General features: G+C 36.1%; 2 protein-coding genes across 4 annotated transcripts; one reads left to right on the top strand and one right to left on the bottom strand.

Moving 5' to 3' along the window:
• Positions 1-4,608: 4,608 nt before the first annotated feature.
• Positions 4,609-13,252, top strand: LOC113754101. Its single transcript, XM_027298441.1, has 10 exons — positions 4,609-4,947; positions 5,854-6,088; positions 6,264-6,350; positions 6,518-6,687; positions 7,255-7,397; positions 7,769-7,943; positions 8,013-8,607; positions 9,232-9,344; positions 11,122-11,365; positions 12,712-13,252. Exons 1-10 carry the CDS (start codon positions 4,622-4,624, stop codon positions 12,934-12,936), a joined length of 2,313 nt encoding a protein of 770 aa, XP_027154242.1. The 5' UTR covers positions 4,609-4,621; the 3' UTR covers positions 12,937-13,252.
• A 567-nt stretch (positions 13,253-13,819) lies between these two features.
• On the bottom strand, positions 13,820-18,364 carry LOC113754429 (aspartic proteinase Asp1-like). Of its 3 annotated transcripts, none has more exons than XM_027298835.1 (9): positions 18,070-18,364; positions 17,660-17,798; positions 16,586-16,703; positions 16,101-16,321; positions 15,360-15,581; positions 15,091-15,229; positions 14,572-14,772; positions 14,396-14,468; positions 13,820-14,173 (listed from the first exon to the last, which is right to left on the bottom strand). In XM_027298835.1, exons 1-9 carry the CDS (start codon positions 18,107-18,109, stop codon positions 14,064-14,066), a joined length of 1,263 nt encoding a protein of 420 aa, XP_027154636.1. In that variant the 5' UTR covers positions 18,110-18,364; the 3' UTR covers positions 13,820-14,063. The 3 variants fall into 3 exon arrangements, with proteins under 3 accessions (XP_027154636.1, XP_027154638.1, XP_027154635.1); XM_027298837.1 differs by having other exon boundaries at positions 18,039-18,363; XM_027298834.1 differs by having other exon boundaries at positions 17,660-18,363.
• Between the last annotated feature and the right edge of the window lie 3,111 nt (positions 18,365-21,475).

Genomic DNA, 21,475 nt, shown 5'->3' with positions numbered 1-21,475 from the left:
GCCGGCCGGTCCCAAGAGTAAACCATCCTTATTAAAGATTCCTACCCGACATACATACCTAGCTTCCTCGAGTCCTATGATAATGATTCGTACACTTATCACATGCCCGGTTCATAACTTACGCTCAAACGAGCACTTAGACATATTCATGAAATTAGGACCACAACACCACTTGGCCCAGTCTCACTCCGCGCAGAGACCACGCGAAGTGGCTCTGATACCAATTGTAACAGCCCCACTTTCCCCTAAGGCGAACCAAAGGGGTTAGCGGACTGCCTGCCCAGCTCTCGCCAGGACTACGGATCAGATTAGAGCTATCTATTGCGATCCGGAACTTACAAACGAGCGTAAACAGGTCAAAATGGTAAAATAACCCAAAATTAAAAAAATGAAATCCGAAGTCGGTCATGAATAGTGACCGACCCGTCAGAACCCAACCGAAATAGCCAACAAACATTCACATCTGAACTTTAGCGTTTACAAATCAAAATGACATACAAAAGTTTTCAAAAGTTAATATATACACACGGTTTGCCAAATCAAAAGAGAAAACGCCCCAAAAGTACACTTAGGGTTTTAATACATGAGCTATACAAAAGATATGTTCAACTAGCTCAATTTGGCAGCCATTTGTCAAATCCAGACCAAAAGGGTTTATTTTCCTGTAAGGAAAACAAAAGGAACGGAAAGGGGTGAGCTTGCGCTCAATGAGGTACCAAACAGATAGCATTAAAATCATGGCATTTCACATTTAACAAATCAGATACACATGTCAGATGTAAAGCAAAGGAACCAATGATTCAAATCAGAAGGATACAGGTGGCTCTCAGGAGCCAAATTTCCAGCACAATACTTGATCCAAACCGGTTGACTCTCCGTCAACGTATATAGAACCAATGCGTCCGTAGACCCCTCTTATCACCGAATTCCGTCCACCAAACACCCCTTTACCGGGCCCGCTCACCTCAAACGAACAAAATGGTAATACTCGAGTATACCCGGAATCAAGGGTCTCAATACCCAAAATCCCCGAACAGACTACCGTGGTTCGTTATCTAATCGTCCAGGCCCTTGCCGGCCCGACTCGAATAACTTAGCCACAGGATTGAGCTCATAGGTCATAGAAATCCGAACAGAAATCCGAACAGATGCAGACACAGATAACAGATTCAAATTTTTGCATAGTAAATTGGCATATGAGCAGACTAGAGAACGAGTGTGATAAAGTACACCCTCGTCTCGAACAAATAAACAGATTGCAGAGCAGAAATCAAGTTAAATAGCAATGGAGGGGAGTGGTACACTCACCGGCTCAACTTCAAAAGTTTTCACTTCAGATTGGCCTTAATCGCCAAGAAACCCTAAAATAACCAAAATAAACCAATTGAAGGTTTTACTTCCAGAATCGAGTAAACAGAATGCACATGTGAGGCTCGACTACACGTCGTACGCCTTGCCAAATAAATACTAGTGCAAGAATGCAAAAAAAAACACGATTCCCTTGGAAACGAAACGGTAGCATGAAGACCTAGGCGCAAACAACCCAAAAGCCCTTTCATTTCTACCAAAAGGCAAATCCAACTTAAAAGAACCAAACGGCCTAGAAAATCGGGCAGCACTTCCCCTAAATTTCTTACTTTTCCAGCCATTAAGGCTTCATTATTTCCTCAAATTAGCCCCAACATTTCACACCAAAGGTCATCTCATTTCCCAAAAGCCGTACAGGGCTCAAAGTGGTACAAGTACAAAAGTTAGCTAGGAAACAACCAAAATGAAAGCAAGCCCTAAGAGAGACTCGACGACGAGTCATAAAACAATGCTGAACACAACCCCAATAGGGTCTCATATGCATAAATAAGCATGGTAGCAAACCAGCAATTAATATATGACCTTAACTTAAGCCTTAATAGAAAAACCGTGTTTGATCTTATAATGCGGTAATGGCGTCAATTTCACTACGGTTATCGGTTGGGGGTGTAAGACCCACCAATTCGAAGCTATGAAACAGGGATACAACAATGTAGAAGGGCACTCAATCCAGTTCCTAGCTTAACTAGGTCGAAAGTGCCAAATACTATACCAGAATTACCAAAACAGGTTTGCAAAACACAGAAAACTGTAATTACTATAACTCAGTCTATACAAGTCCAAATGCCGAAATTCCAAAGGCATATGATAGCTAAGACATCCAGTAACATTTCATCAGAAGACACCAACTTCAAAATCCAAACCAAATCCAGTCAAAATAGGCAATTACTATCGCAGTTCCGCACATTCTGTTCACCAAAAACAGCAACAGTAAAAACGGCATAACTCTCTCTATACTACTCCAAATTCCCTGAAATTTTGCAGGCACTTCTTACTCACCAATACCTACAACTTTCATGTTTTGAGCAAAGTCCAATTCGGCCTCTAGATATGACCTAAAATTTCGGACAGAATAGGGGATTTAAGAACCCTAACTTTTCAATTTTCACACCAAATCCAAAATTGATTGCATTTAACCACAATTCACACTCACTAGAGTCATTTCCAACCATTACAATCCATCATACAAGCACCCAACATCAAGATCATATTAAACCAGAAAAATCATCAATAAAATGAAAAACTTCACCAAATCACTTCAAACCAAGATAAAACCAGAAATTTCAGCACTTCAAGCACTACTAAGCATAATTTAAGCTTCATAGGGTGTAAGAGGGTGTTCAAGCTTCACTTACCAAGAAACAAGAGAGATGAGGTTGTTGAACACCTTAAACCTTCAACCAAGCTTCAATAAACAACTTACTAGCACTAGAAGGTAAGATTGTATGGAATGGAATTGGATGTAACCAATGTTTTTGGTTGATTTGCAACAAGTAGAAGCTTGAATGGTGAAGAAAGTTTCTTCCTTCCTTACTCAAGGTGGCCGGCCAACAAGAGAAGAAAAATGGTGATTTTTTTGTGCATTTTTTTGATATATAATCCTTTGGTCAAAAAAAGTCAAAATTGGGAATAGTAATTCTTAAAAAAACTTCCAATGAGGAGGTGACACTTGTCACCTCCATAAATGCATTCTTATCTTTCTTTCCTCTCTCACATCAATCACTTCACACATTCTACTTATCACTTAACACCCGATAAATTTTAAACAGTATCCGAAACTTAACCTTATTGGCCGAATTTTTCCGAACTTTTCGCACTAGTGGGTCCCACGTCCACTATTTACTCTTAATTTTCTAAAAATTCTCCAATGCTAGAAAAATCATCTTAAAACTATAATTGCTCATAAAATCCACTAAGAAAATATTTCTAAACCAGAAAATGCAGAAAACATGCAATTAAAGGGAACTAAACCCTAAGAAAATAATTAGGGTTTTACGGGTTCTCACATCCTACATTTTTAGGAGAAAAATGAATATGGTTAGAAATAGATCCTACTTTTTAGGTGCAAAACTGAATATGGATCGGATTATTTGTTTAACCATAAATTAAGTCTGACCTTTTTATCTCTAAACAAATGACCATGTGTAGGCCACGTGACAAATTAGGAATAAAAAGTGATCGAAAATCTAAATTAGGATCAGATTTCATCGACTTGACTTTGTAAATGACGTAAAATTTTCATTTTAATAGTGAATGATGAAAAAATTCATTTGACGAAATTTGAAAGACATTTATAACTATTTTTCTCAAATTATCGTTTCGAAAAAACAACTATTTTTCTCAAAAAATACATCCTAATTACCATCATGACTAGAGTCAAACATAACCCACAACTCATCTTGACCAAGGTGAAACAAAAGGCTAGGATGTCAGGATGTGACCGTAGCTTTGATAAAAATTACGGTTCATCCTGTAGCTATTTTCCATATAATCAAGAGACTTTTAAAATTCTAATTGCGTGTAAGATAGGAATCAAATCACTTGACCTATATTCCAATATTTAAGTTTTCATGAAAATATTTTGCAAACTAGTGCGTAAAAACCTGTTTGGATTAGTGGTAATTTACTGGATTTCCCTTGACCTTTTTAGATCACTTCCCTTTAATGTAGAATAGGAGTAGTTGTAATATAAAATCTATCGTATTGACAAAAAAAAATGTAGCTATTTTCCTTATCATTTTTCTTAATCCTATTCACTTCCAATAAGTTTTTCTTTGCTTTTTCTTTTTTGGATATCTTTCTGACTGGCAATATATTTTTACTCTTTTTTTTTATATATAATTTACACTTATTGGTTGTGCCTTTCTCCAGAAAATCAGCTTTCGTTGGGTCTCAGAGCTACAGGGCAACATTAGGGCTCGTTTTAAATTATTATTTTTATGAATTTTTATAGAAAAATATAGTATAATAATTTGATTTATATGAGATAAAAATAATAATAGAGAAAAAGGGTAAAAAATTTTCTGCAAAAAAGTACAATTCAAAAAACCTGTCAATATTTTCTCTTTTTTGTCCCTCCAAGAAAAAGGAACAGTTAAAAGAGCAAAGAAAAAAAAAAGGCAGTTTTCATTTCCTTTGAGTGCCTCCCAAGGCAAGTTCCCTGTAACTGCCTCGGGACCGCGCGACCCCACCGACCATTGGGAAACCCTCAGAATTGATGGAAGAAGAAATCAAATTGAAGAAAATAGATACAATGGCGAAGCAGGAGCAGCAGCAATGGAATGCCTGTAGTAATGGTGGTGGAGGAGCGATTGATAATAGCAGTTGTATTAGCAGAAGCAGCAGCAATGGCAATAGCAATGGGGGTTTGCAATTGCAGTCTTTTTTCAAATCCATATTTTCCAAGGATAACGACGAAAACAGCTTCAGAAAACGGGGGAATGAGAGCTTCTTTGTTAAAAGAGACGGTGGTGATACCGATGACTATGGAAACGACGACGACGGTTCCAGCGCATGGGCTAAACTGCCCGTTCCTCATCTTTCTCCTCTCGCTCGCTCCGTGATCTCCCGTTGTTCCAAGTAATCAATTGGATTTTTTCTTTTTCTACTCTCTTTCTCTAACAAGCATTTTTTCATACATTTGGCTGTTATATAAATCTGCATTCACCTTTTTTTTTGTATAATGGCCTAAATGTTTTTCTGGTTATTATTATCATTATTAAGTAGGAAATTAATGTACCCTGATTTAAGGCCAAAAAGTTTCTGCAATTGTAAACAAGGAAATAGCTGAGCTCTGCAGCGAGCAATTGTGTGATATCATTAAAAGAAATTAATCATTTTGTTGGCAAAGACACTTTGTCTTGTATAGTTGTTTTAATATGTGTGTGTGTGTGTGTATGTGTTTGTGTTAATCAATGCAGAGAAAGAAATAACCAAAGAACAATAGTGGGGTTAACGAGTGCATTACTAGCTCAAAATGTTTTAGATATTACAGTTGTAGTTTGAAAGCATGAGCATCTGAGTACAACTCCCTCATACAACTTATGACTATCCCTGTGCATTACTGAAAGGAAAAACTTTAATATCAAGATATTTGTACTTTTGGGATTTATTTGTGCAACAGACGAGTAAAAAATGAGGGATAACTTCATTTTTATGCTTTGTTTCTTTTGTTTGGCTTTTATTTTTCGTTTTGTTAATAAAGTTTCTGAAATTAACTTCACTAAGGGAAGATGTGCATCCCAGCCCATGGGACTGCATCTCTCAATGCTGGGCTTGGTTTATCATAACCAAACTTGGTATTTTTCCACCACTGAAAAAAAAAAAAGATTTCTTGAGTATCTACCAGATTGGTGATAAATTGCTTATCTGATAGGCTATGGTCTTTTTTGTCTGAACTTTTAGATTCCTTTTGGAGGTATCAAGTGTAGGATTAGGAATTTCAGTTATTGCTAATATGGCTTGGAATGTTCCATCAAATTGCAGGATCCTTCAGATATCACCTGAGGATTTATACCAGTGCTTTGACAGAGAGTTTCCTGATAAAGTTAAACAACCTTCAAACCATGCGAGGAATTTTCTTGAATTCTGTTCATACCAAGCAATTGATCTATCAACTACAGGTGCTGATTATCTAAGTAACAAGGAGTTCCGTCGCTTGATGTTTGACATGATGCTGGCATGGGAATCTTCAGGTGTTGAGAATGATTTATTAGCCAATGTGAGATGGCTGTCACTAATCTGATTTTGTCTATTGACATTTTTAATGATATATTGATGTTGAGTATCACAAATAGTTTCTTTTGTGTCTTTTCATCCATTAGTCCAAAACTACAAAACAAAAATCATATCTTTTGAAGTACCAATAAGCTTTTCTAAACTTTATCTAATTTCAGGAAACCACCTCTTGCCGTAACAATGACAGGGAGGACGAGGATAGCTGGTCATTTTTCTATTCCAGTTCAACAACTATGGCTGTTCAGGTTGTTTGTGGTTTTTTGGTTGTTTATTTTTTATGCTATTAGTTAATAATAAATTCTGGAAGCCAAATGATCTCATCTTATGCTTCATGGCTGTTATTGAAATTTGTCATGAGAGTAGCCACTATTGAAAGAGCTCATTTCGTCATTTATCTTCCATCTATGATTAGGTTGATGACAAGAAAACTGTTGGTCTGGAGGCTTTTGCTCGAATAGCTCCTGCCTGTCCAATTGTGGCTGATATAATAACAGTTCATAATCTTTTTGATGTTTTGACAAGTTCTTCATGTGGTCGACTTCATTTCCTTATATATGACAAATACCTACGGAGTCTTGACAAGTATGCTTCATTTACTAAACTGCTAACTATTTGTAAATTTCTTTTTCTTCTTTATGAGTTACTATTATTATCCAGCACTTTAGCCTGTCTTGTTTCTTGCTGTTAGTATAACTTCTTTGTGCTTGGGATTTCATGCATCAAGGTCTTTTTCTTACATGATGTGTATACAAGAACCATTACATTACCATGCTTTTTTAATCATTTCTAGAGTGAACTTGATATTGCTACATAATGTTGAGAATGTTTGTGTAGAAGACGGTTGTCTTTGGCTTGGGTAATCCATCTCATGTTTTCCCTTTGGCTTTGTCTACTAAAGCGGTGCATATTGCCCAGTTTGAAGCTTGAATGCGAAGCTTGAACTCGAATTTCTGCTTGACTTTAGACTTTATTCTTGTTGATAGTGGGCTTTTATTTAATTGCTTCTTCTACCTTTTTTTTAATGGTACTATTCTTTTGCAAACTTGGTTCTGCCTTGGGAATTGATGGAAATAAAATGACACATGCATCTCTTTGATATGAAAGTCTTCTGTCAATCTCAAATTTTATGGCCTCCACCACTTTTGGCAGAGTGATAAAGGCTGTAAGCAATGGAGCTAGCACACAATTCATGTCCAACCTGTCACTTGCTGAGGAAGAGATCATATTAGATATAGATGGCACAATTCCCACACAACCAGTTCTGCAACATATTGGAATCTCTGCCTGGCCTGGTGAGTTAATACCCAATAAAGCTGATCTTACACTTGAATCTGAAATCACAGTACCCATTTTGGGGTTATTGTTAGTATTTTCCTTTTTACTTGAATTCCATATAGTAGCTTGACCATATTTATGGGCATTTCATCCTTAAGCTGAACTCAGGGTGATGGCTGCCTGAGTGTCAAATAAAAATTCAAGTAAACTAGAGAGACCTTTAAGTTATAACTTTAAAGTGTTTATCCCTGCTGTCCTAAGGATAATTGTTGTTTCACATGATTAGCTCAGAAAAACTCATTTCTTTGTGTCATTGGAGAATATTTTCTAAGGTACATGATGTTCATATGTTGGATATAATTTCTTTTGTACCCTTTTTTGGTGTCAGGACGCTTGACATTGACCAAGTTTGCTCTCTACTTTGAATCTGGTGTTGGTTTATATGACAAAGCTGTGAGATATGATCTTTCAACAGATATAAAACAGGTGATAAAACCAGAATTAACTGGACCGTTGGGTGCTCGACTCTTTGACAAAGCTGTGATGTACAAGTCGATATCCATGTATGTTCTCTGATTGTTGTGATCTTTTGGTTTATATGAAAGCTGTTGTTCTGACTTGGTTATTTACAGGATGGAGCCTGTCTTTTTTGAATTTCCAGAATTTAAGGGCAGTTCACGACGGGATTATTGGTTGGATATTAGTCTTGAGATCCTACGAGCGCATAGGTTCACTAGGAAGTATAATCTGAAAGGATACCAAAAGAATGAAGCACTTGCTAGAGCCACTCTTGGAATTTTGCGATACCGAGCAATTAGAGAGGTATTCCACATTTTCTCTTCGAATTACAAAACTGTGCTCTGTTTTAACTTGGCTGAGAGCCTCCCAGGAGGTGATATGATCTTGGAAAATCTGTCGGATCGGTTTGCTCTTGTGAAATCTGGAGCTGTTAGACGCGATGTTTTGGCTTTGTCAAATGTGAAAAAACAGATGATACTCCCTGTTTCTCTTCTAACACTTGGTAGACTTGGAATTATTTCATGCAAAGAAGAAGGCATGAATACAGAAGCAACTTTTGGTCAAGGAGATATCTGTGTTGGTGAAATAAGTCCTCTTGAATCTGCCGTAAAGCAGTTAAAACAGAACACAGGAAGGGCAGAAGCTGCACAAGCAACCGTTGACCAAGTGAAAGTGGAAGGAATTCATACAAATTTAGCTGTAATGGAGGTCATTTCAAACTCTCCTCCCTTTTTTATGGATTTGCCTTTTTTGCTTTTTTGTCCTTTTTTCCTCTCCTTGAGCAAGTATCATGTCTAGGTTTGGAGGTAACTAAAACTTCTCTACTTGCTTTTTCACTTGTAGAATAGATGGCATTTGTTTATTGAGTTAGAGAAATTCAGGGTACATAAGATATCACATTCAGTGGGAATGGCCATCTTATGTATTTAGAATTGTTTTGGATTTCACACACTGGTAGGTGTAAAACTTAGAAACTTCTATTACTCCTGTCAATATTACTTCCAAGCAAAAGAAAGATTAGGATTTTTGCTATTTATGCAAGTTTTCTTTCTTCCTTCATTCACCCTGAGGCAGCTGCTGCTGCTGCTGTTGCTGTTCTTTTTTATTTTGGCTTCCAAAATCTAGCTGTGGTTCAAACATCCCCATAGTTAGCTAATTTGCATGGTTTCCCTGCAATAAGGAGCTAAGATGTGACGTGATTCTGTTAAAACTTCACTTTATTGCTATACTGCTTAAATTGAAGGTTTGCTATTTGCACTGCTTTGGTGTAATCTTTTGATTATTTGTTTCTTAGTCCATAGAATGACAAGTTTTATCTTTGCTTCTCTCTAGGAGTTACTGTACCCACTTATTGTATCATTTAAATGGATTCAACAGTTAGCCTCATGGGAAGAGCCTTGGAAATCTATATTGTTCTTGGTGTTGACTAGCTTTGCAATATTGAGGTTCGTTCTTGTCTTTTGCTTCATTCGATTTGCTTAGCAAAGTTTCCACTCTTTAGATGAGCTTGTCGTGTATAATTAGGATGAACTTTTCATTTTTTTTTAACACGCAGATTTTTGTTCAACCTAGTATGAATTAATTTTGGCAGGTTGATGTCAGAAATGATGGTAGATAAAAATCCATTTAGAAAAGAAAACCATCTTTTAGCTATCCATTCATGAGATCCCAAAGGTTACGAGATAACAAGTTGTGCAGTGAGGCTATATTCTGATGCATCCATATTTATTCTTGCCATATATAAGATGGAACTTTATGTAGATTATAATTGGTCTAGTATTTAATGCCTGTGATTGTTCATCTGTAGGTTAAAGACTATTGCATATGGCGATCCTCTTTAAAAAAGAGAAAAATTTTAAAGAGACTCGTCTAGAGTCACCAAAAATTTAAATTGAACCTTAAACAAATGATATAGACTGGCTACTACAGGGATGATTGAATCTCACCTTTTAACCACTTCTGCGCTCATTCTTCAAAGCTATGGACCATTGTTGGCTTCACGAGGTTGACCTTCTGTTTCACACATGTATCAAGAAGAAATTGACCCATATTCATGTACTCTAGCTTCTTATAACTAGAGGAGATCTACAAAATAGACTTTAGATTTGGAACAGTGTTTTCCTTCTTGTGCTACTGTTCAGTTTGATCAGTTTAATGTTCAAAGGAACTTTGGTCTACTATATTGGTGATCATAATGTGTTCTGGAAAGAAGTTGAGAAATCTTCTCGTATTTTTACATAGAGAGGACTTCCACACGTGCGAACACATACTTTACAAGTATCATTATCTGATGTAATACAGCTGATGATGTATCAATGGTTTATGATAGTTGGCGGTGTTTGATTTCTGTACAAATGTAAGTGGTCCCTTCGTGCATTTGGTTTCTTGTTTTCTGCAAGTTTCTAGTCATTGGTAATATAGTGCAAAAAGTTGCATATTTTCTGTGACAGCATCTGTCGGTTTTTTTTTTTGGGGGTGAATCCAAGGTTTCTTGTACAAGGACTGTAGCAAGTTCTTAAGTTTCAAATTTTAGCACTTTCTTTGGTTAAAGCTGTATTCTGTTTTGTAGCGTCTATCATAAATCCTACTCCCTCTTGCTGCCAAATTGTTTGGGCTCCATTTGAATGGTTTATATGGATGGACGTTGAGTTGCTATGAATTTGAGAAATACTGATGAGAATGATTTTCTAATTAATGAGAAAATGGTGGAAAGGCACAACTAGCCTAGCTGAAACAAGGGCTGGAGCATGAGGGTTCTCTCTTGACTGTTTAGTGCAAATATAGTGAATTGATATGCAAGGGTTTCTTTATTAATAGAGATTGGAATCTTAATGGATAAATGTTGATTGATATAATTCACTTTATATCTGTCCATAGGCATAAGATGGATGGTTTGTTTGTTGCTTCATCAAAGAAAGCGAGAATTTTCATCAACTTAGAATACCAAGGACCATGGTTCAAGTTACGTATAGTTAGTGAAGATAAGGAGTATTAACCTGCAGGTTGCTTAGACTTCAAGTGATTATATTGATGCTCTTTTATGTCTCCTTTTCCTAGTCCAGGTTGAGTTGTTTAGTTTGGCAGTAAAACACTTTTGTGTCTATTTGTTGCTGGAGTTTTGAGTTTTTGCAACCACAGGCTCTTTTTTCTCCTTGATATTAAATGTTTAACTCAGATCGCTGAAACAATGATTTTGTTGAAATCTTTTGACATGAATTGCAGGGGGTGGATCAACTACATATTGCCATCAATTTCTGTAATATTTGCAGGTTTTATGATCTGGCAAAGGTATACCAGCAAAAGGAGGCCACTGGAAGCATTTAAAATCAAAGCTCCTCCCAGTAAGAATGCAGTAGAGCAGCTTGTAACATTGCAAGAAGCTGTCCTTCAAGTTGAGGGCTTAATTCAGAGTGGCAATGTTGTTCTACTGAAACTACGGGCACTCCTTTTTGCTATAGTACCCCAGGTATCGCCTTTCATCCTCTTTGTATGCAAACTTGATATGACTCTGAATTTGTTGACGTATTATGTGGGCGTATATCAAAGATTCTATCCTCATTTACAAAAAAAAAAAGATATACAATGAAACAAGAGTATGAAGAGATATTTCTAATGTTACCTTACAGATATTAATAACTCAAAAAGAAGAAAACAGAATACTAACTTCCAGCTTTTTAAGTTCTTTTTTCAACTATCACCAATTTATTAGTGGAATTGACTTTTCTACAACTTGTCGACAAGCTTTATATGATATTTTTTTCATCTATAACTTCTGATAGCACTTTCCTTACTACTATGATAAATTATGTGCAAGGACACTATGGAGTCTAGTTGCTGGAGAGCCCAATGACATAGCTATTCAGCATATCAGAATCAACTGATTGGTCATTCTCTGACTTTGAACGATGTTGCTTTTATGGATTTAGTTGATGACTTTAAGAAATGATTGCAACAATTTCCTATTTAGGAGTACCATCTAACTTCAGGGACAACTCTCTGAACCTTGAGAGCCAAGACATCATGTAGGAAAAGATAATTACGTTGAGAGAAGATGGGGCTTTAAACTTCCAAGTTAGATGGCACTTGAGGGCTTGCTAAAAGAATTTTGGAGTATACAGATATAGAGACAGATTTCTGCTTTACTTCAAAGGATGGATGGGATTCCTAGGTTCTTATCCGATCAAGTAGAAGGCTCAATCTGTGTATTTCGTAGCACCCTATTCATATCTTGTGCCCTCTATTCTTGAAGTAATATATGCAACTCCTGTTAAGATGTTGAACAATGCCTCTTTATGAATAACATATGGTAGCTAGTGAGCTTGATGCTATGATGCTTGATCTTCACTGAACCAGTTTGTCTGCACCATTTCAACTCTGTCTTTCAAGTTTAGATGTCTTTGCTATGGGAATCCTTGGGATGTCTATTTCCCAAAATTTCACCCATTGTCTATTTCTGAAATTGACCTTATACCTCAACTAGGCTGAAGCAAATGCTAGCTATGGAAAAATTGGCCCCCATTAAGGTGCATCTACAATGCAACTTGTTCAGTGTGTAAATTTTGTCTATATCTCGTTACCATATGCAAAATGAATTGTATGTGTGATGGAAATCATATTCAGTTTGAATGAGTACAGGATGTAAAGTGATTCCGAGTTGATTTATGGTTACCTTAAAGTGATTCTAATAATGGTAGTCCTAATCAAAATTGCTCAGTCTTTTGGCAAAAAAGAGCATTACAATCACCAACAAATTTCATTGTTCTGGAGTGCTAGTTCCATTTATTTGATACTCATTCTTTCTCCCATCCTCAGGCAACAGACACAGTTGCGCTCTCATTGATTGTCATAGCTGTGGCTCTTGCATTTGTGCCTCTCAAGTACCTCTTCCTATTAGCTTTTGTAGAGTCCTTCACAAGAAATATGCCCGCAAGAAAAGAAAGCAGCGAAAGATGGTTCAGGCGTATGAGAGAGTGGTGGTTAAGGATACCAGCAGCTCCTGTTCAACTTGTAAAAGTTGAGGACAAGAAGAGGAAATGAGTAGGATGACAAACATGACTTGCATGTAAATAGAAGTTGCAAGATTGTTATATCCCTAAGCAAATCATCTCCGTAATTGAGTTTTGTTTGACTTATAAACCATGATTTTCATTATTTTGTAGGTTCTTTTTTTTTTGTGGACAAAAAGAAATGGAACATTTCAAGTTCCTCTTTTTGTGGACACGAAGCTGTGGACGACCTACAGTTTGAGCATACTGTTTCCGAGTTTTGTGTTTCGGAATACAGTAGATTGAGGCATTTTCCTGTGATTGTTGAAAAAGTTTAAATGTAAATGAATGAGAATTGTTCTCCGTCAGTGCTAAACTTGCCATCTGCAGTTTTTCCAGCAATCGATATCTGCAGCTGAAGCTTATATATCATTCTCAGTCCCATGGGACAAATGTCCAAAAGAAAATTGCTTTTGGATTATATATTTGGAGCTAACTGCTAAGTGCACTTGCAATCCCCAAAGCTTGTTCTGCAAACCTAGTTTGTTTTTTCAAGTTTTGGACGTACGTATTACCACTTAAATCTCTGAGTAGAATTAACCATAGACAAGGAGGAAAATTGGCTAATTAAGGTGGAGAATCAGTAAATACGTGAAGGGCATATGTGCGCTAAGTGCCTTCTTTGAAATTTTTTTTTTCCCCTTCAACGGGATAGGGGTGAGGGGAGAGAGAAGGGGGATTTACTTCTAATTCTTGGGTTCTCAATTTTAGGCATAAGACTAATACCTACTCGACCAGAGTCCCTAAATTCTCACTTAAATGAGATACGGAAATAAAGGCTAGGACTTGGCTAGAACATAACCGTAGCATAAATCAGACAGATGAAATCCAGAGAGAGTTCTTGGATTATGTAGCACTAAAAGAGTAGTTCAAAAAATTAGAACTGAGAAAGAATATTACTCATGCCCGCTACAAAGTTTAGAATTGCCATTGCAAACACACCAAACTATATATTTGCTTAAGTAATATTTTTCTGCAACATTAGACGTACAATCATTCTCTCCAATATTGTGTTGTTCAGCTTAAATTACGCTAATTATTGCCATGTACATTTACAGTAAGTATAAGCAACATAGATGCTTCACTCGTCACGAACATAGACATTTCATTCATCACTCATTACATGATGAAAGTGTTGGACTTTGGTGGCCTATTGCAATCTGCAGGGCTCCAACCTATTGCTCCTTTCTCATTGTCATAAATCACCATCTTGTCCTGCATTGATATATCTACACGAGATGGCAGAGCAATGTAAGTGCAAAAAGACAACTTAGATTGGAAAATGTGTAAACTAACTGCTTTACGAAGTAATCCACATAATTTGGGGCGTGGACCAATTATATGAACTTAGCCATATTGAACTACACACGAGGCATGAATTTAACCTCTCCCTTTAAGATTTTGCGTCTAGCTGTCTACTTTCAGACAAATGGTTAGGATTGGAATATTACCTCCAATGATGTTATCATTCTGCCGCCCTATCTCTGTGCCATTCAGTATTCCTAAGCAAGCATTGCCTTTTGACTGGAGAAAAATCTAATGTCAGTATATATATATATATATATGAGTAGATAGTTTAAAGAGTTAAGACAAAGAATACAAGGACACAAAATATTGGTGCTCTTACAGAGATGATAAGATATGCATCAGGGGGTATTTCAAATTGAGTTCTAACTCTCTGGCCATGGTGGAAGCTCAACCCTAGAGGCTTGAAGTATTTCCTTACATCATGGACGCTCTTGAATGGTTTCCTGCCTTTCCAGCATTCTGGTAAAGTACGATCACCTCTGTCTGCTTTCAAGGGCTTCCCCTTCAGATCTTTTTCTACCTATAAGCATAAGGTCAATCACTAGTTTGCAACTTATAGTAGACATGATGCCTCAAAGACCGGTAAATTACATATAGTGAAGTAGCAAATCTGTTAAAAGTATAGATGCGCTAAACTCAGGTCTGCTTGTACTAAGAAAGGGGGTTGAAAGTCTTTTGCTCAAGGCATGCAGATTCATGAGTCGTTGCTTTATGGAAAGCATTCTTAACCTAGCAGACTGAATAATTCACACAAGATGAAACGCAGTATTTATTTAGTTTAATGATTGAAAAGATGGAGCTGCCTGAAAGAAAGAAGCATGAGTATTAATTCTCATACCAAAGAAATTATAGCTCGATATGCTTGAGAGTTCAGGTAACTGTAAGAACTCCCGCTGTCAAAGATAACATCAAGATTTTTAATTCCCACACCTTTTCCACCAAATGTGAGTTCTGCAGAACTGACTGAATAGTGTTTTCTGTCAAAAATAACAAGTTGAGAAATCTCTGAAAAAAGGTGACAAGTCGCAAATTCTTGCATAAATAAATGGAGGTACATTACTGTGCACACTATAATGTGTCTGTGAAAGCTGAATGAGTATGCATTACGTGGAATCTCGTGACATCGGTGTCCAATTTACTTGAGAAGCATCATAAAGATCATCCCCAATGAAAAGGAATCCCCCTGTCGCATTTAGACAGTGGCCTATAATATTTCTGACAATCCCCTGATTATGGAGCTGTGACACAATGCTGGAGTTCCCTTTCCCAAGGCCCAGTACTCCATCTAAAGGAGGAGTATATACATCAGGCAGTTGATCATAGCCACACCTATAGACAAAAGATCAGCACAGAACCATTCAATTCATTTGGTTGTTGTCTGAAGGAAGAAATTCGAGATACCCAACTGAATTCAACATTGAAACAAAAATTCATTTGTATAGTTCACAATCATTAGCTGTTTATCATCTGCATCCCTTTAAAAGATTCATTTACATTGGATTAGTCCACAGAAAATTTATATAACACCATTTCATTTTTTTTGGCTATAGGAAATAATCTGCATTCGATATTCACATCACAAATCTATGGGCAACCTGGACACTCAGATGAAAAAGTAATATAATTTCCTTGAATAAATTACGGGACCTGCTATAATTTCCTGATCATATAACCTCTCTCAAGATCCTAATCATACATACATACATACATATATATTCCCTATGCATATCTATCTGCACTGAAAGTTGCAGTGATAACCAGGAAACTATAAAAGAATACCAACATTGCGAAAGATGGATAGACTACATAAGAGCAGAGTATGTCAAGAGAAGAAGCTGCTGTACTCACCCAAAAGCAAGGCGAAGGCCCAGTCGAATTCCAGTGGTAAGGTTTAGAGAAAAGACATCGTTGACTAGAACCCCCAAGGATGAACCTCCATCTGCATACTCAACTTCATAATCACATTGTTCTGGATTGGGACATTCGTAGGCACCTGAGTGCAAAGAAGCACACAACGGGTCCCTACAAACAACAAGATCATTTGTTGGCCGATATAGCGGGTGAGGTGCCTACAAGATCAAGAGCAATTAGACTTAAAAAGCAGTATCAAATAGGTAGAGTTTGGTCATGAAATTGGAGAAGTTTTCAGAAATTTCTGTAATACTTAATTACAGAAGACTGCTGGAAGAAGTCAGGGCAACTAGTGGAAAGTGTTACATGGTAAAATGCATTTATCATCAAAGTATATGAAAGAGCAACTAGTGCAAGCCATCATGCTTGATTGCACATTATCCAATAATTTATTGCATGGAAGATAGAAACATTAGTAATACCTCAGTGCAATGTACGCAGGGAGCATCACATTGAAGCCAAGTGAGGTCACTGCCTGTATCAGGATCAAGAAAGTAGGGCTTTGGAGGCTGCCCTACATTAACTTGAGCAAAGTAAAACCTGCAGAACATACTCAGGCAATATGATCTTGTGGCTGAGAAAAGCAACACACTTGAAAATAAGGTTGACCAAAAGAGAAGTTTCACATTGCATCAAACTTAAAACTGCATTCCTATAGTAATCAAATCATGAAAAGCTCGTACATTTCGCACATGTCCGTTTTTTATCCATTTAACTGCAGCTTTTTGCATCTTCATTTTCTTTTCTTAGTGGATGGTTAAGCACATGAGATTCTCATCTAAACATCTGGAAGTAAATCACAGATTTCTGCATTAAATAGTTATGTTCCTTTGACATGCACAGGACAAACCTAATTTGTGAGCCAAATAACAAACAAACAATTTTGCAACTAGTAAAGTAAAATTATGATGAGAAGTCCAAGTTATGAAATTGATGCATTATTTCTACGAAAGTTTAAACCTCTTTTCTTTAGAAAGACTAGCGAATCATCAAGATTTCAAGGCTAATAATGAGTAAGCAAACATATTATGAAAATCATAAGCTATAATGTTATGCTATTGGGTTATGTATCCCTAATCAACAGGGAAATACAAAAGAACAAAAATACTAGAAATTTGCTATAGCATAAGAAAAAGAAATGGTGATGAAGCTCTGCAGAGTTACAACTTATGTCTATATGTGGCTCAATCAATTTATACACTTTAAGAGCCCAAATTTTGGGTAAAAGAAAAATGAAACTAACAGAAATGACTATGCAGGGAGGTCATCAAATAAAACAGAGTTGCAGGGAGAAAATTTTTCAAGAAGTCGAGATATTTAGAACAAATCAAATTCATTAACTCCAATTAAGAATGCAGGACATAAATGAACATTAAGTCTAATTCCCCTGTAGATTATTATGTAAACTCCTGTACAGACAAGAACTTGAGATATTTAGCACACAATCCAACTTTTATTGACAATCAATCAAGAATAGAAAGTAAAAATTCACATACCCATCAGGATAAACATTGCCATAGAGTTTGAACAGGACAGAGGAATAAGAAGAAACTGGATTGGCCTCCGAGGAAGAAGCTTCTTTACTGACTCTGGACTTCCATTTGCACCACTTTTGCAGCTGATCCCTTGAACCCTCTACAGAAAAAGCAATTCCCAATAAAACCATCATCATCATTATCACTTTTATCTCTCCCATTTTCCTCTCTAGCAGCAGAATCATTACTCTCTCAGCCAGTAAAGGAACAGAACAAAACCCAAGTAGCTAGTAATCTACCCTCCAATGTCCATGACTTTGAGACTTATATTTGAATTATCTGAAGGGGTATTAGCTTTGCTTAAAAGATGAAAACAGGTATATCACTTTCATTGATTTACCTTCTTTCATATTCCATGTTGATGCTATTACCTTTCTTGCATATCAATTGATTCCTTGGTAAACCATGCATGTTATTCTTTGCTTTTGATAACTCCTAGATTCTGTTGGCATCATGGGATCAACAATGATTGGAATATTCTAGAAGCTAAAATGAAGCAACTGGAGGATTAGCTAAAAGAAAGATAATTAAAAGCCTAAGTGTAAGTTTGGCCGTAAATCTGGAGTTTAAATATTTACACTTGCAATAAAATTTAAAAGTATGCAATATTACATTCCTTTGATCTAGAGTTAAGAATCACTCCCTTTAGCCTCTCTTAATTCAATTGGATTATTTCCCAGATAGATTAGAGGAGCAGGAGTGTAGGGGTTGACTACAATGTTTAAAAAATAAAAATAAATAAAAGAAAGATAATTGCTAAGAAGGACGTACTATAGAGCAATAACGATTTTGATTGAAATTGACAGAAGGGAAGCTTCTCACAGCTTTCTGCCCTGAGGTCCTTCTTGGTGTTGTTGGAACATAGTGGAGTGGTTCCACGTGTAGGAGGACAGAACAACCAAAATTTGATTTGAACATCCAAATTGTAGAACATAATTTTTATTTTCTTTTAAAGAGGGGTATAAGAGTACGAATGGGATTATGCTTTGAGGGAAATTGGGGATGGGTAACTATAAGATTGCAATTTCATAAGTAGGGTATAGCTTTCTATATAATTTTTTAAACATTTTTTAAATAGAATACCGGTGAATTTTAATAAGTGGGAAGGGAGTAAGGGAGTTAGAATTTAGAATCTCTAAATAGGGTGTAACTTTTGCATAATTTGAATAATGGGAATTGAGCAATTTTTGTTTAATGTAAATGTTTTATATGCTTTTTAAATTACCAAAAGGCTTTTTTCCTTCTTTCGTGGCAAATCATTACACACCACCCCAATTATATGCAGTATAAATATGTGTTGGAAAATTTGTCAAAGTGGACCTTCACAATTTTAGACAAAAACTTTTTTTAGTCCCTCACATTTAAAATCAGTCACAATTGTTCCTCAGATATAAAAGTTTATCCAATTGGTCCCAAAGTTTGTTTTCGCTCACTTCTCTAACTAAAAAGTGGAAGCCTCTTTTAGGTGCCCATAATTTCAAGGGCAAAAATGAAAATACACTTCATTTCCTTTTTAGAAACATATCAGCCACCAAAATCCTAAATATAAACCTCGATTAAATAAGGGGATTTCAACTTCTTCATTCTTCCATATCACGCTAACAACGGCGTTAGCGACGAAGATGTAAAGGTCATGTTGCTTTTGCCTTATATGCTTCGTTTCCTCTTTAGACTATAATTGAACTTTTGTTCAACACAATCAACAAAATGCGCATTCAAGAAGTAAGCAAAACAGTCCAAAGTAATTTTTCTTTTCGAATTCTTCTTTCTTGCTCAGTTTCTAGCCAATTGAGAGTCTTTAACAAGTCAAGTATTATTGACATTAATCTACTGCACAATGGGGGATCATACCACTTAAAATAGCGACAAGCACAATTCACCTAAAATGCAAGAACATCACATATTAAGAACCAATTTTCACCCCATATCAAGAACCAATTTTTTCCAAGACAACCAAAATGAAATGTGCTCAAACTTACTCCATAATTTGGATAGCCATAGTATCTCCCTCCCAGATTTGCAGGTTTCCAAGAAATCACAATCATGAGCTCTTTGTTGGAGTCTTGGTGAATTACAATTAGGGTTTTGGTAGCTGAAAAAATGGGGGGGAATGGGAAAGAAAGGGTTTGGTAGCTTACATTTTCTTCCTTTTTTTTTTCGAAAAAAGAGGAAACGAAGTGTATTTTCATTTTTGCCCTTGAAATTATGGGTGCATGAGAGAGGTATGCACTTGAAATTATGGGTGCCAAAGAAGTGAGCGAAAATGAGTTTTGGGACCAATCAGGCGGACTTTTTTTATATTTGAGAGACTATTGCCGCTGATTTTAAATGTGAGCGACTAAAAAAATGTTTTTTTTTTCAAAATGTGAGGGATCAATTTGGCAAATTTTTCATATGTGTTTCATATATAATAATGTGCATATTTTAATTTTATGTATAATATATATTATATTTATAATTTACATATAATTAATTTTTTTAATGTAATAATATAAGTAATTGTGTATTTATAGTGAGATTGGGCCAAACTTGAAATATGTCTAAAATCTTAGTTGTAATGTGAGTTGAGTATGAATTTCACAACATGGACCCGAAGCCCAAAATTCAAAAGTCCAAAACTTTCATATTTTTTGTGAGTCGAATTTGGACTTGTCCAAACAATTGACAACCCTATTTTGAACATCTAACTTTTAGAACATATTTTTTTCCTTTTAAAGAGGGGAATAAAAAGTACAAATGAGACCACGCTTTGAGGAAAATAGGGATATGATAACCATAAGATTGCAATTTCATAAGTAGGGTGTAACTTTTTGTTTGAATTGTACATTATTTATACTTTATTTACATAAATTGACTTACTTGCATCATCAATACATTTTACAACTACCTTTTTATTTCACGTGTATCACATTTAGAAATGCTATAGTATTTTTTAAAAAAATTATCCCAAATAATCTCTTATGCAAACACTTATACGGATCCTAAAATTACTAAAAGCCTTTATTTCCTCTTTCCTGGCAAATCATCATACGACCACTGTAACCATGACCACTAAATATAGTTTTTTTCTTTTTTTTAATAGTGTAAGTGGGAGGCCTCAAATCCAATACTTTTCACTTACACTCCCTCCGCTTGTATCACCAAACTAGGGTTGCAAACGAATCAATCCGTTCGCGAGCGCTCACCAAACTAGGGTTGCAAACGAATCAATCCGTTCGCGAGCGCTCGTGAGCCGTTTTATATCCTTAATATTTTTATTATTTATTAAGGAAAAATAAATATTTTATTCATTATTTAAAAAGTGAAATAATTATTTTTTATTTTTTAAACTCAAGTAGACTCAACTTTAAACTCAACTAGGCTCAAATTTGAGGTCGAATTCGAATTTGAATTTTGCTTTGAAAGGTCATCGAATTCGAAATCGAGTTGGAGATTGATAAAATTGAGTTGAAACTTTGCCTGATTAACTTTGCTCAATTAAACTAAAGTTAAACTCGACTCGACTCGTCTGCAACACTACACCCAACTTATCCCTTCCCTAGCCACTAAATCTACTTAATTCGTCTTTATTATGCAAATCACACCGTTGTTGCAACCCCTATCCCGCTGGGCCCAAGCTTCACCCTTGGCTAGTAGAACAGTGGCAGTGATGGAGCTAGAAAAATTTTTCAGTGATGGCACAATTAAAATAAAGTTTTTTTTTTAAGTTTAGTAAATAGTATTTGGAATAATGATATACACATAATAAGTAATATCAAGTACTGGCATATACAATGA

This window comes from Coffea eugenioides, chromosome 11, assembly GCF_003713205.1.
Source record: "Coffea eugenioides isolate CCC68of chromosome 11, Ceug_1.0, whole genome shotgun sequence".
NCBI lineage: Eukaryota > Viridiplantae > Streptophyta > Magnoliopsida > Gentianales > Rubiaceae > Coffea > Coffea eugenioides.
Note: the sequence above shows the minus strand (reverse complement) of the source record. Positions and strands in the feature narration are given on the sequence as shown.